Source organism: Grampus griseus, assembly GCF_964374135.1.
Source record: "Grampus griseus genome assembly, chromosome: 18".
NCBI lineage: Eukaryota > Metazoa > Chordata > Mammalia > Artiodactyla > Delphinidae > Grampus > Grampus griseus.
Window position 1 is genome coordinate 3,848,696 of NC_139012.1, and position 17,292 is coordinate 3,865,987.

The 17,292-nt window shown below is 39.6% G+C and overlaps 1 protein-coding gene across 1 annotated transcript in view; it reads right to left on the minus strand.

Moving 5' to 3' along the window:
- Positions 1 to 17,292, minus strand: part of MYO16 (myosin XVI) — a 424,969-nt gene that overhangs the window by 241,050 nt on the left and 166,627 nt on the right. Inside the window, exons 13-15 of the mRNA XM_082675412.1 lie at positions 12,840 to 12,967; positions 7,703 to 7,808; positions 1,902 to 2,019 (exon numbers count right to left, since the gene is read on the minus strand). Of these exons, the coding sequence (XP_082531538.1) occupies positions 1,902 to 2,019; positions 7,703 to 7,808; positions 12,840 to 12,967 (352 nt within the window). The remainder of the gene's footprint in view (positions 1 to 1,901; positions 2,020 to 7,702; positions 7,809 to 12,839; positions 12,968 to 17,292) is intronic.

Below are 17,292 nucleotides of genomic sequence, written 5' to 3' on the forward strand. Positions count from 1 at the left end.
CCTGCAGAGGCTGTGTGAGAGGTGTCTGTGGGTCTGATTAGGCTGGAGCTCCATGGGGCTGCCTAAGGATTCACTGAAGGCGCCACAAGTAAGCCGTCGCCTCCTGCTTTTACGCAGCGTACATTTATTTTCTAAATTAACGTTCCTGAGGAGGACATGTTAAATTCTATCCAGAAGAGAAAGTAAACAAAATTAGGAATGGGTAAGACCGTCAGAAGCCACTTATCTTCGCCTTGGTAAAGGGACTATTGAATCAAGAACAAGCTGTATCAGTGTCAGGTGTACAACAAAGTGATTCAGTTATACATATACATGTATCTATTCTTTTTCAAATTCTTTTCTCTATGTGGTTGTTACAGAGTTGTTAATCAACTGCATACCAATATAAAATAAAAGGTTAAAAAAATAAGTATAAACTTTACAACCACAAAAAAATAAATGAATAAAATTATTCCATCTTTTCCATAAAAGAACACGCTGTATCTCCTCAGAGCCAACTGTGCATAAGCCGTAGCAGCCGGCTTCACTTGGGTTGGGCTAGAACCGTCCCTCTCAAACTTCAGCGTTTGTCTGAATCACCAGGGAATTGCCAGGAACTGTTCAAGTCCCAATCCTGAGGTCTGCAGTGGGGCATAGGAGGTTGCATTTCTAACAAGCTCCCAGATTACACAGTGTCCTTAGTTATCTTCGGGTCCCCCTGGAGTAGCAAGGGGCTCGGACGTGCAACCTTCAGAACCCCCGAATCTCCCAGCTGCTATGGCTCCAACCCTTGGTGCCGGAAAGCTCAGGGGAAATCATGCTCACAAAATGAGGTGGCCAGGCTGTGCCCTCCACTTGGAGGCATAGTCTCACTGGGGTGTTACAAACAAAGATGTGAAAACCAGAGTTTGAGGCTCAAGACATTTCTCCTCTGAGGTTTTCCTAAAATGGTAGATCTTCAAACAGAGCTCTTAGCCACGGAGTGAGAAACAAAACAAAACAGCCTTCCTTTGCAGAATTTAAGCCTCTAACATCAACATCTAAAATTATCTTTTCTGACTCTCTTTATGCATATTTTTTACCAAATTTCATTTAGTACTAATGGGATTTGGACATACCTCACTGCAAAATACAGGTTATTTGTTTCTAAACTATGGTCAAAAGTGACTTTTGTTTCCTGAAGGGAAGATAGTGTAACTTGAAACACCAAATAAAACTGATCTCTTTCAAAGATAATTACAATTGTTTGTGTGCTAACAGCTGTTACAAAACTTTTGAAAAGACTCTATTCCTCCAAGTAGATTCAGGCATTCTAACTACAGTTATAGTCATGTTATTAATTTGCATGGATAATCCGTTTTGATTTGAAAGATGTAAAATCCCAAGTGAATTCTAAACTAGTTGAATTTCAAATAAGGGGTTTTCATGAAGTACACATTAAATATTTAAATCAAATAAGAAATAGTTCAGTTTGGGTTTAGTTGGGTGATCATTTTGATTTTTTGATTTGTTTTAATTCAATCATTTTAAAATACAGATTCAGTTTTATTTAAAATAGATTTCAACGTATCTTGCAAGAAGGAATTATGTACTCAAGTTACACATTACTTTGATATTTAAGTTTGTTTCTGTGTTCAGCAAGTGTGATTCATTTCAGCTCTTTTCGGTTTGGTTTCGTATTAGTTTACACAAAAATTGCCTTGAAAGGTTCACCTTGCATTTCAGAATATTTTTCAATTCACAATAATTTTAGAACTCATAACTTGACACCTTGGGTGTGCACACTGATACACCCACATGTGGGTGCGCGCGCACACACACACGCACACGCACACGCACCAGTCACTGTTGCCACGGTGCTTGGTGCTTCTCTGCCCCCTTCTGGTAGCTCCAGAGATCTCCTTTGTTAATTTTACACTTACCTCCAGTTAAGTGTTTTTTCCTCTCACAGAATTGTAGTTCAAAATACTTTATGAAGCAGCTGGACAGGTCATTAAGAGTGGTCTTGGCATGTCCAAAGGCTTCTAAGATGCTCATGACCTGTAGCAAAAGGGAAACGTTTATTTTTTTTTAAAGGGAAACATTTATTGAGTTACCCATCTGTTTAAATAAAATTGGGTAATAATAGCAGAGAGACAGGAATACTCCCTCAGCTAAGAGGTTCTCCATTGTTCATACAACACCATATTGCAATTTTAAGGTCATTCTTTTCTCAAATGCAAACTGCTAGCATTCTCCCTCTCAAACGGTAGCTAACAGTAACAGGAGAATTATGCACAGAGTACATGACTCCCTTTTTTTCACTAGCCTCTCAGTGTAACACACACACACACACACAGGCACACACGCACACAACTCAGCACATGCTATTTGGGCTTTTTAACTTGACTAGAACAGTGGAAGTGCTTCTGTGGCTTTGGAGGGAGGAATTAGAGTTAATATAAGCAATAGTCAGAATTTCCTTTAAAAATAACGAATCCACGTAAACATTTGTTTATAACCTTCTTCCGAACCCGTATTTACTTTGCCACATACTCTTTTGCACCCCGAGTCCCTAGATAACCCTCCCATACCCTGTTTTTGCTCCATAATAAGAATTCTAGATGAAGCCACTGGATCCAGTGTATCTTATCACGAGGTGCTCTTGTAGAGATGGGTGCTTGCAGCTTTAAAATGCTCTTAATACAGCTCCACGGATCAACCCTGGCATCTGAAATTCTTCACGTATTTCCTTAAAGATTGACTATAGGATGAATGTCATTTTTTTCTCACAACCGATTGTGCCTGTGACAATGATGATGGCCAAGCAATTCTCCAAAATGTATGAAAATCTGGAAGGTTCAAAGGTACTTTTCTGTATCTTTCAAGATACTGACATCTTAAATGTAGTTCCTGCATCAACCACAAGATGGGCACTATGATACCTTCTTGATACACTTGGTGGTGGCTTACAATTTCTGATGATAGTATTTTTCGAGACTTTTATTCTAAATTAGAAAAAAAAAAAGTTTGCTGTTGTTTTTTAACTTTCTGGATGCTGCTCTACTAAGGCACTCAATTCACCTGGAAGTATTTCATACTTTGAAAGATTATAAAACAACACTTTGATTCTAATCACAAGTCACAGAGCTAAACATCGTGGAAACAGCGAAATATATTAAAACGTCTGTTTCTGAAGTTCGAACTTTTGGAGAGAAACACTGAATCTTTACAGAAACCCTATGATTTAGGTCTCTTTACAATAACCTAATTTTAAAGATCATAATAGTGCATTGATAGTAGTAATGGCAGAAATGTTTCTGAAAAATAATTTGAAACAGTATTTATGAAGGTCCTACGTTTTGCTTCTTTTCCAACAACTTAATATGAAATAAATATATAGCAAAATTAATAGTGTAATTATATCACATTTTAAACCTTTATAATATGACAATAAACAATTGTTTAAAAATTCATAAAAAGGAATAAAATAACATTTTTAAATATTTTGGCTTCTAGTTGGTTGGCGTTGTATCTGATAACACACTAATTTCTTATCATAATAGAAAATGAATATAAAAGATAATGAATGACCCAGGCCCAGACAGGAAGTCCAGGATAATGAATGGCACGGCACGATGCATGTGCTCTGCCCCCCCTTTCCCGCTCTGCTAATGACAAGTTCTACCACCGTGAGCAAGTTTCATAAATTCCCAAACCTCCTTTCCTTTACTCTAAGCAGAATAACCCCTTCAGTGGTTATCAGAGTCCAGCGTATGAAGCGCTCAGCTGGGCGCCTGGCACATGGTAAGCATTCAACAAATAGCAAAGATTCGTTTTGTTTTTGTTAATAATAGTAGAAAACATTTATACTTCACTTACTATGTGCCAGGAACTATATATATATAAAGTTATATATAAATTATATCTAACCGTACACACACATTCATATATATGTACGAACGTATATGCGTGTATATGTATAAATAACTTCTTTTAATTCGCACAACTACTGTCTCCATTTTATAGAAAAGGAAATTGATGGATTAAGTAAATTTCCCAAGGTTCAGAGCTTATAAATAGTGGAGCTGGGATTGAAACCCGAGCAATCTCTTGCAGAATCGGTGTGTTTAATCACCGTATCTGAATAATGATAAAGACATATAAGGCAGAAAATTAGCATAAACCTAAAACTACTGAACAAATATAAATACATGGCATTCTTTCATTGTGCACTGCTGGTCCACGATTCAAGATTAAACTGAAATGAGGTGTTCTTTTTTTTTTTTTTAATCTTTAATCATCCATTTGCCCAATAGGTGGCGCTAAACAAATGTGTTAAGAGAAATACAGAAAAAATGCAAAACCAATACTGTTCTGCTGCTCAACTTTAAAACAAAATAATGAGAATATTGTGCCATAATAAAACTTTAAATAAAAATACAGGCAAAGGGAAGTAAGTATACATTTCCTCAGTATTTACTGTTTCAAATTTTATTGGCATGATTTGTTCTTATTTTACGTTGGAACTTTTCTCTATAAAATTTTCTTAGTTCTGCCACTCGAAGTTACGCGCACTTATCCTGGTAGGAGTTAGTCAGCTGGATTTTCTCAAAGTAAAAACTTGTAGCCTCCTCAATAAAAAATAAGGGCTTAATCAAGGTGACCCCCATCACTCTGTGAAAGCAGTTACTCAATAAACATTTATTTAATTTAAATGGAACTGAATGTCTTAAAGTTGAAACTCATTTGGGCCAGAATTAGTGAAAAGTCCCAGGCAATTGTGTTTTTTCCCAAAACATGACTTTTATGTTCCAATAAACCTACTGCCATGGAAAGTCCCTGCTTCCACAGTTTGAAATTCAAATAATGCGACTACAACCACCCACCCTCTTAACCGATCTCAGCTGTTTTGAAATTGTCCAGGGAAACAAAAGCAGTATCTACAGTGATAGGATTCAAACCCACCTGCCCATGGGGTAAAGCTCACTCTGAAGCCCATCGCGAAGGCAGAACATAAACCTACGTAGACTTTCAAGACGGACAACTGAAGTATAAGATTAAAATCCAGAAAAGTTACAGCTGTGTGTCCTTTAAAATATATGTGCATTACCTGCATAAAATTACCAAAAATCATCTCTGGGGCTCACCTTCAGATACCAGTTAAATCGCTTTCTCTCCCTCTCTGCACCCTCTGTGGAGAACACTGCTCACCGTGATAGCACGGAACTTAGAAATGGCCAGCTTCCTCCCAAACCCCTTCCCTTTGTGTTTCCCACCCCCCACCCCAGCTCCGGATAATAACCTTTAATTTATAAATCTTTAATTCTGCCATCGATGTAAGCCACAAGGAAAATGTTCTCTACGCCTCGGTTTCTGCACGATTCGGTGCTGCAGACCTGCCGATATGTCCTTCCCGTTATGTTGCTACCGTTCCTCTACTATTTATTCTTTGGAAACTGCTCATCAGCATGACCTTCAATGACTGTGCTTCTCTCACATATGCTAAGATGTAGGGCAACATGACTTGGTCCAGACTCAACCAGTATCTCCCAGTGGAAGATACCATGTGTCTGTTGTGCACGTGGCCCCTCGGGGCAGCATCTTGCACGTGTCTGCCCCGTGGTACCTCCAAGGGGTTGTTCCACCATCTAACTCTGCTCACTCACTCCTCTCTTTTCAGGGCCACCTAACGAACCTTCTTCCTCTCATCTTGCCCTGAACATAAAGCCTTCTACTACGTTGCTCTGTGTATCAAGGATATTCTTTTCTACTCACCTCCTAAACACAATTTTTCTTTCATGCAGAAAGTACTGGCCCACCTCTTAAACAGACATAATTTCAGTGAACACCTGTGATGTTATAATGATCTGCAGTCAGTTCATAACTTTTTCCAGTGCGTGTATTTTATGACCGCACAGCACACACACTTGGATGCTGGGCAAAGACTGTGGCTGGGTAATTTTCAAGAACGTCTTGTACACTGAATAAATGCATGTGGATGATCATTTAAAGGGAGACCGAAAAAAGCATGATGGACATGAAGTTTAAGCCACACTCAAACCTAAGACTGGAAATCACTTATTTATGACACCCTCAATTTGCCGTGAGAAAGGAGTAAAATGAACAAATGAATTAGGAATAGTTTCACTTGAAATTTGCATTGACATTATAATATGGATTCCCAGATGCTAATTGATTTGGAAGAGTTGTATCTATCTTATCCAAAAAAATGCAGCTTAGAATGTATTCACTACATAAAGCCAATTTACATAAAGTAACCCAATTTACATAAAGCCAATTTACATAAAGCCAATTTACATAAAGTAATCTAGAATGCATTTTAGAAGTCACACTCTGCTCTTTCTCAAAGCATTGTTTTAATAAATGAGTGCTTTAGTCTATAATTTACAGAGACTACGGTTTCTTGTCATTACAATTAAGCCAGCAGACCCTGTTATTTTATTAGGTAACCCGAGTCTACTGTATAACCGCATTGCTTTATAGATTCTCTAATCCTTAAGTGTCATTAGTAAGCATATTACAATATCTGAACAAAGAGTTTACACTACTTTTCCCAAGTTGACCCAAAATGTTAAATTACTTTGAGCTGTGCTGTAGAATTCTGCACATGCCCAATATATAGCTCGAGTTTAATAGATGGCTATGAATTAAAGTCATTAATGAACACATACAATACCATACATGCATTGTAGAGCTGATTTATCATATATTCTTTGTAAAGAGAAGAATTGAAAAGAGAGTTTCTCCTTCTAATCCGCTGTGGCCTGGAAAACACCTGTTAACAGAACAGTGTGAAAACATCCGTCTACTTGCAGGTGTCTCCTTGAGTCAAATGTCTGAGTTTTATCGTGTGAAGTTTGACCTTTCCCTTAGCTGCTAATAGGACTTTGTGGTTCCTCATTCAATCCTGACAGTATTTTAGGTCTATGAAGTAGCAGGATAAGGTGTCTTCATATAAAAGCAAATGTTACTGCATATAATTTAAAATCAGTCTTAATTTGGGTGAAAGGAGCCAAAAGGTACAAACTTCCAGTTATAAGATAAATAAGTCCTGGAGATGTAATGCACTGCATGGTGACTACAGTTAATAATAGTGTATTGTATATTTGAAAGTTGTTAAGAGACTAGATCTTAAAAGTTATCATCACAAGAAAAAAAATTTTGTAACTATGTGTGGTGATGGATGTTAACTAAACTTATTGTGGGGTGATCATTCTGCAATATACACAAATATCAAATCATTATGTTGTATACCTAAAACGAATACAATGTTATATGTCAAAATACCAATTTTGGGGTTGAAGGTTTGTCACCAGCCTATTAATGTCATCAAAGTTGACTGTTACCAGTTCTTTTACATACATTGAAACTTTATTATCACCTCTCAGTAATCCCCCCACAAAAGTTGCTTATCTGGCCAATCCCACCAAAGTGTCCCTTTCTATGTAAACAACGACAAACTCTAACTGTATTACGTATTTTCAATCCAACTGTTCAGAGCAAATACAAAAAGAGTATGACGTTCAAAATATTTTAAAATATATACAAGAAAATAAACCTTGACGTGAACAATACTCATTTGCACCGGTCTTTTTTTCTTTCTTTCCACAAATTTTGGTCAACTTATGGTTAAACTGATGGCCTATTAAGATGCCCCCTTTATTTGTAAACTGCATTTTTCTTGCTTCTCCATAGTTTCTAACCCAAGCAAGAGACTTACATGTTTAAATTTGGAATCGAATATAGGCCTGCTGGAACCAGACCTACAGGCGAGGTGTCTCATTATTTGTTTGCTGGCTTCAGACTTCCCAGATCCTCTTTCTCCACTAAAATAAAATAGAAAAAAAAAAAAAAACCACAAGTTTATGGTTTTGGAGAACAGAGTAAAAAAATTAAATAACCAGAGACAATTCTCAGGCACAAAGAAGGTGAGGAAATGACCTAGTGACTTTTAATGAGATGATGGCATCATTTAACACTTCCATGTGATTCACTCCTTTGCTGTACTATATACACAATAAATAAATACGTGTGTGTGTATGTTTGTGTGCCTCTGTGTGTGTACCTGTGTACACACAATATGGTGTTTTCGATGCTGGGACTATAAATGAATAGGATGCCACTTCTGCTCCCCAGTATCTTACAGAGTAGAACCACATGATGCAGGTAAATTATAGCAGAAAGGCCTTAGGCTGGAAAGAAAGACGCTTCCACCTGTCCCGTGCTTTGTGAGTGCAGGTGAGTGGGGTGGCCGCCAGGTGTCGGTCCCCTACAGTCGAGATGCGTATTTGGTAGGGCCACACGTCTGGCCTGATTAAATCTTTGAGTCCTCCAGGAAAGACGTTACATCTTCCTTGGAAAAGTCATTCAGTCCTTCTCAGCTTTCCTCCTCCTTCCTTCAAAGTGAACATCAAGCATGCAGCTCCTACAACTAAGTCGGTAAAGATGGAGGAGCGACCAGGTAGGTGAGGGCCCGGCGCCCAGCAGATCCGAAAACGGCCTGATGCGTCTCGAGGCTGCTGTCAGTTTGGACATTTCGTGTTTTCCATTTTCCTTTAATCTAGGAACAGGCACCATCCAAATATGTCCCGCACGAGGACAGTGCTTTTGGTATGTCCCAGGCATACTTCGTAAGTGATATAATTCCTATAAATAATGATTGTATTATATTCCTGAGACTAGGCAATATAGGGTTAACATAAAACTCCAATACAATAATTACTAAACCAACGTGGTCTGATAAGAAATAAGGCTTTTACTGCATCTAGATGGAATACTCGTGAAAACGGTGTTTACTCATCGATAGCCAAAAGTGGAAAATACATATAAAGCTCTTTTGCTAGGGCTTTCTCAGGTTTCTCCCTTGAGCACTTGTTCTAATGAATTTGATTAAAGGGTGTTTGCCAGGAAAGAAACTGACACTTAATTCTCTTATTCACGTCTCAACTTGTTAATAAAACGTCTACTCCCCTCATCTGTGACCATAAACATTTTAACCACTTTTAGAGCGACCAGCTTAGCAGCCTCAGGGGAGCAGGTGACAGTGACCTGCGGAAGATACGAAAGAGCTCATTTTCTGGGTTCAAAGACCCTTCCTTTTAACCTTCTAATTGCAGAGCAGAAACAATCTAAATCTTTCATGATGGAAATTTAACGTCTACAATTATATTCCCTGTTAAAAAATTCTATTACCCAGCAACATAACTTGATGTGTCAGGCGTCTCGTTTTTAGAGAGATTTTGCTTGCATTCACTCAGGGATCAATCTTGAAAATACCATTTTCCTTTTCCAAATATTGCCTGTTCCTTCAAATGAGACTTACTGAGGGCCTACTACGTGCTGGAGTCTGTTAGTCTTCAGGGTAAAAGAGGTGAAAAGATACCGCTTCCTGCACCATGGGCTGGGGATACTCTCGAGGAAGGAGTAGGTACATAATTAAGGTACGATTATAACAGGTGGGCACAGCTAGCAACGAGCCCATGGGAGAAGGGGCAGGTACATCTCTGGGAAGAAGCCAGGGGAGACTTCTGGGTGAGGTAGTAATTGAGCTCATTCTTGGAGAAGGGGCAGCGTAGAAGGCAGTGCTTATGCAACATTAAACACTCAACCAACACTCCCTGAGCATCTACTGAGCAAGTCGAAACAGGGGCGGGTCTCGAGTCCCTGCGTATCTGGAGACACAGAGCCTGGGAGGCTGTGGGGCTGACCCAGTGGTCACGTGGGTCCCTTTTCCTTCTCCCCACCGTTGCCCTCACCCTGTGACCACACGTAGGGAAAATGATCAACTCTCTCGGCTAGCCAGAATCACATGGCTTTTTGCCATCTCATAAAATCCCACAACGAGCACCACATTTCACTTTGAGTAAAATACAAAGAAGTCTTAGAAAAAAGAAAAAATGGATATGATAGTCTTGGCCTCATAGCATATCAAGTTGAAACAAAAAATTCTAGTTCAACGTGTTCGAGAAACATTCCTTGATCTGAAAATCCACGTCTACGATTAAAGCAGACATTGACCGAAGATTTGGGGCGGCGCTGATGGGTCATGGACCCAAAATGTGAAGCTTAAATATGAACAGCCTTGTCTGCTAAGTCTGCACACGACAGAAGCAGACCCTATGTTGCGTGTTCCACAAGTTAGCTGCACATTCAGCATAAAACATTAATTTAGGTTTGCTCAGCGTACTGTTAGGATAATGGATATTTGTCGTACATGCTCAAACAGTTAATTAAAACCATCTATCAAGGCCTTCAGAAAATTAAAGCAAAGGTAGAACTGGGTGGGCTCCCAACTCCCAGTTCTAGCCCAGGACAGAGATCTAAAAATTGTTAAAAACTATTCCTTAGGATGAAGCCTAGTGTGTTACGGGAGCCCATAATTATGAAGAAAATGAGAAATAAAATGAAAATTTGAAAATCAAATTAAAAATCCTCTGGCCTGGTACTGTAAATCACCTACTCCAGGAATATTTGAACTTTGATCTCCAAATCTTCAATTATTCTTTGTAAATGCTAATCATGGGACATAATAGACACTCTGTAAATGATCTTTACACAAAGTATTTAGTTGAATTCTAAATTGACTCATTTTAATGTATTAGTATAAAGGCAGAAAGCCTGTCGTAGTCAAGACAATCAAGGAGGCTGAGAAGCTACAGGCAAACACCAATTCCAAAAGAAGACAGACAATAGCTAGTAATAAGTCCTTATGATCATGGACTGGTCCTTCATTTCTTTTTTTTTTTTTTTTTTGCAGCATGCGGGCCTCTCACTGTCGTGGCCTCTCCCATTGAGGAGCACAGGCTCCGGATGCGCAGGCTCAGCTGCCATGGCTCACGGGCCCAGCCGCTCCGCGGCATGTGGGATCCTCCCAGACCGGGGCATGAACCCGTGTCCCCTGCATCGGCAGGCGGACTCTCAACCACTGCGCCACCAGGGAAGCCCTGCTCTTCATTTCTCGAAACGTGAATGAAGGAATCGTTTTTTCAGAATAAGTGGTTGATAACACGGCATTATTAGCCTTTAAAAATGTCCCAAAGGAATATTAGTTCTGCAGAATATTAACAAATCTTACTATTGTTAGCAAAACAATTCCATGAGCAAGTACATGTAGAAACAAAGACAAACAGGTTTCGTCACTGAAAGAACATGCTAGGCATTGTGAACTCTGTAATCGGTAGGTTCCCAAAGGATAGGGATTCATTGGCCCCTCACAGCTTTGCTAAGGTCCAAAGTCTTTGACAAGGATTAAGTGGACTCAATGAGAATTCAGTTAAGTCCGTGGATTTGTAACCATCATTTTAGGTGAGTCTGGGGGGACCTCTGCAAGCCTCCTTAGGTTAGCGGCACTGGGCGAGCCATGCTCTAGAGTCTGGCTGTGAGTGTGGATAACCTTCACTCGGGCTCAGAAGCCAGACTATTGGGCTCACATCCCAGCTACGCTAACTATTTACTAGCTGGGAGACCCTGGACTAATTAGCTAACCCTTCTAATACTCAGCACCTGATACATAAAATGACAATAATAACAATGATGATACCCATCCTACGAGGTTACTAAAGCAATGAATCAGATGACACATGGAGAGCACCTAGAGGAGACGCTGGCACTCAGCAGGTTCTCAATAAATACGAGTTGTTATTATTGGCAACACTATTACACACGCCCCACCATCTCACGATTTTTAAAAAGTTTCTCTTTTTGTGTAAGTGAGACCAGGAAACCCAACAGATAAAGCAGGTGAAAGCAGAGTTGCTTGATTCAAGAATGCCCGGGTCCCCCACCCCACCCCAGGGGACACTTCAGAACAGGTGTAAAAACCACCATTTGCACACTATTTTGAAAACCAGAACACTAAAGTTTGCAACCCATCGATGTGACCCTCCATGGAATTTTTGATTAAATTCACAACGTAACAGTATATAAAGAAGTGCTTATTTAAATATTTAAATATTATTTGGGTTCTTTCCAGGTTTCCATAGTTACTCAATATTTAAATATTATTTGGGTTCTTTCCAGGTTTCCATAGTTACTCTTGTATCTCACTTGGACTCAGGTCGTGCAAAGCTTTATTCACACATTCAGTTTGCAACCAACACTACTGCTGAAATCTCTGCAAAGCCAGGGGTACTTATGAAAGTCTCCCTCTTGCGGCAGCGTGGTCTGATATAAAACACAATTCTCAACGCAGATCTGATTTTAATACCTAAATATTTCTTTATTCCTCTATCAATATATAATCACATTTCATCCCTACTTCTTGTGGGACACTTCTTTTTGACGTGAAGAGTTTTTGCTCCAAGCTAAATGCTCCCTCCTGAGCATCTTGGTATTTATGAACTAATATTACCATTGCATTTCACTAAAAAATTAATTTGAGTGTATAATTTTGTTGACATATGAGCAAAGGTATAAATACCTAGAAGCGGGTGGGAAATCCCACATCTGCAAGGCCTTGCATGGTATTTTGCTCAGCACCACATTGTGGAGAAGGGTGGTACTACTATCGGGTGCCTCTCTTTCCCATGTTTTCTAAGGTTTGAAAGCAAGACACTAGTTCTAAGCTGTAAACCTTCAAAATGAAGAAAAAATTGGATGACTCTCGCAGACATAATGTTGAATGGTTGAGATGAGTTTCAGGTTCAGTTTGTTGATATCGATTCAGCTACACTCAGGGCCATTTCTAACAACAAAGGTGTTTCTCCTTTGTAACGAGTCAAGCGTACTCACTGCACACTTAGTGGACCACGAACTGGTGAGGGAGTAAATAAACGTAAACCAGAAGAAATGAGGACGGTTTTACCGCCAAGCCCTCAGGGCAGAACTGAGCCTGGAGCTGGGGTGAGGGGCAGGCTCACCTGAGAATGAAGCACTGAGGTCTCTGCTCCTGGAAAAGCTGGTGGAAGGCTCTCTCCGCACAGGAGAAAATGTGAGGTGGCAGAGAGGGGCAGGGCTGCCCCGCACTGCCCAGGTACAGCTGGGAGACCTGGAAAACAGGGCAGCACACAGGCAGGAATGTCCGTGAAAAGGGTTCAGGATCCTCTACCTCACGATGCTACTGACATAGTTCCCATACACAGAAGCACATAAATCTCTAATTCTGAGTCTCACTTGTAAACACAAAACATTTGCACAATGCTGCCCTTCTCGGCACATTTTAAGCATCCGTAATGACAAAACGGAGACACACATCTGAGCCTTATTATTCGGCTTGCAGGCTTTAAATCACTTGGCTGTCTTCAAAGAGAGCAACTCCCCAAAATCCAGTTCAGTAGCTCTCCATGAAGTAAGCTGAAACGGCGGCAACTTATATCAAATGCAATTTCTCTCAGCAACATTTAATTTCAGTAACATAAGACGGCAAAGGATATTTAATTTGAAAAGAAATCAGTTGCATCTGAAACATATAAATTTACAAATTTCTCGGAAAAAAGACAAAATGAACTTGATTTCAGGGCAATGGTGATTTTTAATGATCGCCACGGTGACTCAGTGCTAGTATTTTTAGTCCTTGCGAGTTTCGAGTGAATTGAGTTATATTCGAATCAAAACTAAATGATAGGAGGACTTGTGAGTCATGAAGAAATATCAGACACACTTAATTTTTATTCTGCCAAATAACTGGCTTGTATCTTCAAAGATGTCAAGGTTGGAAAGTTCAAGAGTAGACTGAGGGACTGTCCCAAATGGAAGGAAATTAAACGCCCAGGGGTCAGCGCACCCTGTGATGGTGGACTGGATCTTTGGTTGTTTGGGCATCACTGAGACAATGGAAAAGACTTGAACGAAGCCTCCTGATTAAATGGGAACGTAATTTCCCAATTTTGATGACTGTATGGAGGTTACATAGGAAAATGCCTTTGTCTGTAGTAAATACACAGTACGTGTACTCAGGGTTGACGGGGCAACATGCCAGCCAATTATTTTAAAACGGTTGAAGGAAAAAAGCTGTTTGTACTAATTATTTGCAATTTTTCCGTAAGTGTAAAATTATTTCAAATTATAGGGGAAATAATTTTTTCACGTAGAATCAATGATCTACAGCTACAAGAAAAAATTGGGTGACTCTCACAAAAATAATGTTGAATGGAATCTATCAGATACATATGAGAACATACTAGGAGATCCCATTTACAGAGAGCAAAAAAAAAGCAGGTGAAACCAATCTATGTATGCTGTTAGAAGTCGGAGTGGCGGTACTTTGGGCAAAGGGTTAGGGATTGGAAAGAGCAAGTGTGGGCTCTGGAGGCTGGGAATGTTCTACCTCCAGTGCTCGTGGAAAAGCACAAGTCGTGTATGCATTATATCCCAATAAAAACATCAAAAGCCTAAGTCATTAAACATTGTGTTTCTGGTGCAGAGAGAGAAAAAGGAACCGCTGGAACAGACTACAGAACTCCACTCAGGCCTACTCGGTGAGATGTGGGGGCCACAGGGGCTGTGTCACTTATCCTTAAAGGAAGCTGTCAAGAAAATTGATTATTTGTAAAGGAAACAAACATCACTATCTCATGCCATCTGTAAAAATAAATTCCAACTGAATTTAAGTTCCAAATATGAACAGCAAAGCTTAACACATTTAGAAAAGTATGTAAAAACAGTACTCTTATGATTTGGGAGTAAGGGAATAGGGGTCAAAAACACGAATTGTATTGGGAAAAATCCTACAACATCATAGCTAACAACTCCTGTTCAACCACAAACAGCACACATATAATAATAAAAAAAACTCAGGCGAAGACAGAGAGGAAAGTAAGCTGGGCATACAATCAATAAATCCTCAGCATTTTATAAATGACTCTCACATATCAATAAGAAAAACTGGAAACAAAATAGAAAATTGGGCAAAGAGTGTAAGCGGAAAGGAAAGGCCAATCCACGTGAGAAAAGATGAAAAAACAGCTCTCTTCGTAACCAAGGAAATGCTATTTCAAACAATAAGGTGATACAGTGCGTGTGAACTATTGGTAACGTTATCAATAGCAGCTTAGTAACGATGGCGCTGGCCTCACTTGCTCTATGCCTGCTGCTCTTCTCAGCATTTTACACTCACTCATCCAATTCTCCTAGAAACCCGAGACTTGGATATGAGGATGACTGTCCTGCTTACAGATGAGGAAACTGATGCAAAGAAAAACGAGTGACAGGTCCAAGGTCACGTGGCAAGTTAGTGGTGGAGCTTGACTTCGAAATGAAGTTTTCTCTAGGGCTGAAAAACACATGTATAATACTGAGTGTTGTTCTAAGAAATTCTACGTGTAATTTGGCAGAAACTCTAGACTTAAGGAGGTAGGTTTGACTAGCGATCTCTCTGTAGAAATTCTCAAACATGAACCAGGAACTACACACCAAACAATCCTCAGTACTCTCTGTAAGAGCAGAAAACAAGAAAGTAATTCTACGATAGGGATTAATGAATAAATATAAATAATTGTGTATTAAAACAATAAAACACTATAGGGTATTTAGAATGAATTAGCTAGACCCGAACCTTTTATCATGGAAAATTTTTTTTTTTTTTTTTTTGCAGTACGCGGGCCTCTCACTGCCTTGGCCTCTCCCGTCGCGGAGCACAGGCTCCGGACGCCCAGGCTCAGTGGCCATGGCTCACGGGCCCAGCCGCTCCACGGCATGTGGGATCTTCCCGGACCGGGGCACGAACCCGCGTCCCCTGCATCGGCAGGCGGACTCTCAACCACTGCGCCACCGGGGAAGCCCCATGGAAAATTTTTGAAAGCATAATGATTAATGACGATTTTTGTTGTAAAAGAATATGGTTAGTATATTCTCCGAGTAAATTAAAACAGAAAATAATGGCACATGCAGTTTTTATTACATATATTTGTGCACGTCTACAGAATGAACAGACAGAAGACTGGATAAAAGGATAACTTCGGTGATGTGTATGTGTAGCCGATTCACTTTGTTATAAAGCAGAAACTAACACACCATTGTAAAGCAATTATACTCCAATAAAGATGTTAAAAAATCTATTAACGGATAATAAAGAACAGTACATAAAAAAAAAAAGGGTAACTTCGGGTAGTGATTGCCACCTTTTGTGAAGAGGAACAGGCTGAAGTGGAACTCAGTCTGTGTTGACATTACGCAGTGTCACTTAATCTCAGATACCATGTAATTGAAACGTACCTTTACTTTCAGTACCACCCAGAAAATACCATTACAATTAAACTAGCACACAGTGTCTTGGTATCACGTCTCTAAAGCTGCATCCCAACCTCAGGAGTGCGTGTGAAAACATAAGGCACGTTTCATTGTAAATTTTTAAGCGATAGGACACACGTGTGGGGGGTGGGCACACACTGCCTATTACGCTTGAACTTTTTGCATTTTGAATTATTCCAGAATTTAAAATAAATATAAAAGATATTTGAATGATAGTGACGTCTACATGATAATTCATAAGCCAGCTAGGAAGGTTTAGCCCACCTTTGTTCTCTTGCAGGATGAATTTCTATTTGGGGTTTGTTTGGGGTTTTTTAAACTTGCACTAACACTCTTTCACTTTCTCCCCAAGTCCAACCTGGATCTAACCTAATTTTGACAAAATGCTTTTAAACTCCATTTGTTTTTGTAAAGTCCTAGTAAGGATTTCGTTAGATGTTATCAACACAGTGAGACCCAAGAGATCCAGGAGCATGCCTGAATCTATGTGTACGTGGGGTTCACCTCACATTCCTGCTGTGTTTCTTCAAACCTATTTGGAGTTCGGTATTCTCCTTAGGCTAAGTTTCACTAACATTAGATGTGGTAAAGAATCGTGAGTGTCCAAAATTTTTTCATGATAATCAAACCAATAACCTTTCTCAGTTCCCTTTTCCTGTAAAGCTTCTTCTTTTCATGCCATGTTAGAGTTTGCATTGTAGAATACTCCATTGCTACCACCTGGTAATACTTTGCTTGATGCTAATTCTACACTTAAGAAGTAATGTAAATATGAAATAATAATTTTAATAGAATAGCATTTTCCACTTATTTATATTGAACCTTGAAGGTTTTCACCAAGCCGTTCTAGTTTTCTGAGTGATTGACAAACCACCGACTTTACATTGGTTACCATGATCGTTACTAATAGTATTGCATGTTCCCATTTGGTCCAGAAAATATTGTCAGGGTCAGACCCTTCCTTTCCCACAGGCCATCTCTCTCCATTTCACCTTATTCTCTCCATGTCTGTATCATTTGGGAACAAGAGGATTTTGGTCCGTGGGCATTGTAAGTGCTCTTTCACAAATGAGATGGCATCACATAAGCTTCATTCGGGTTATTGCTAGTCTTTGCTGGACTCTG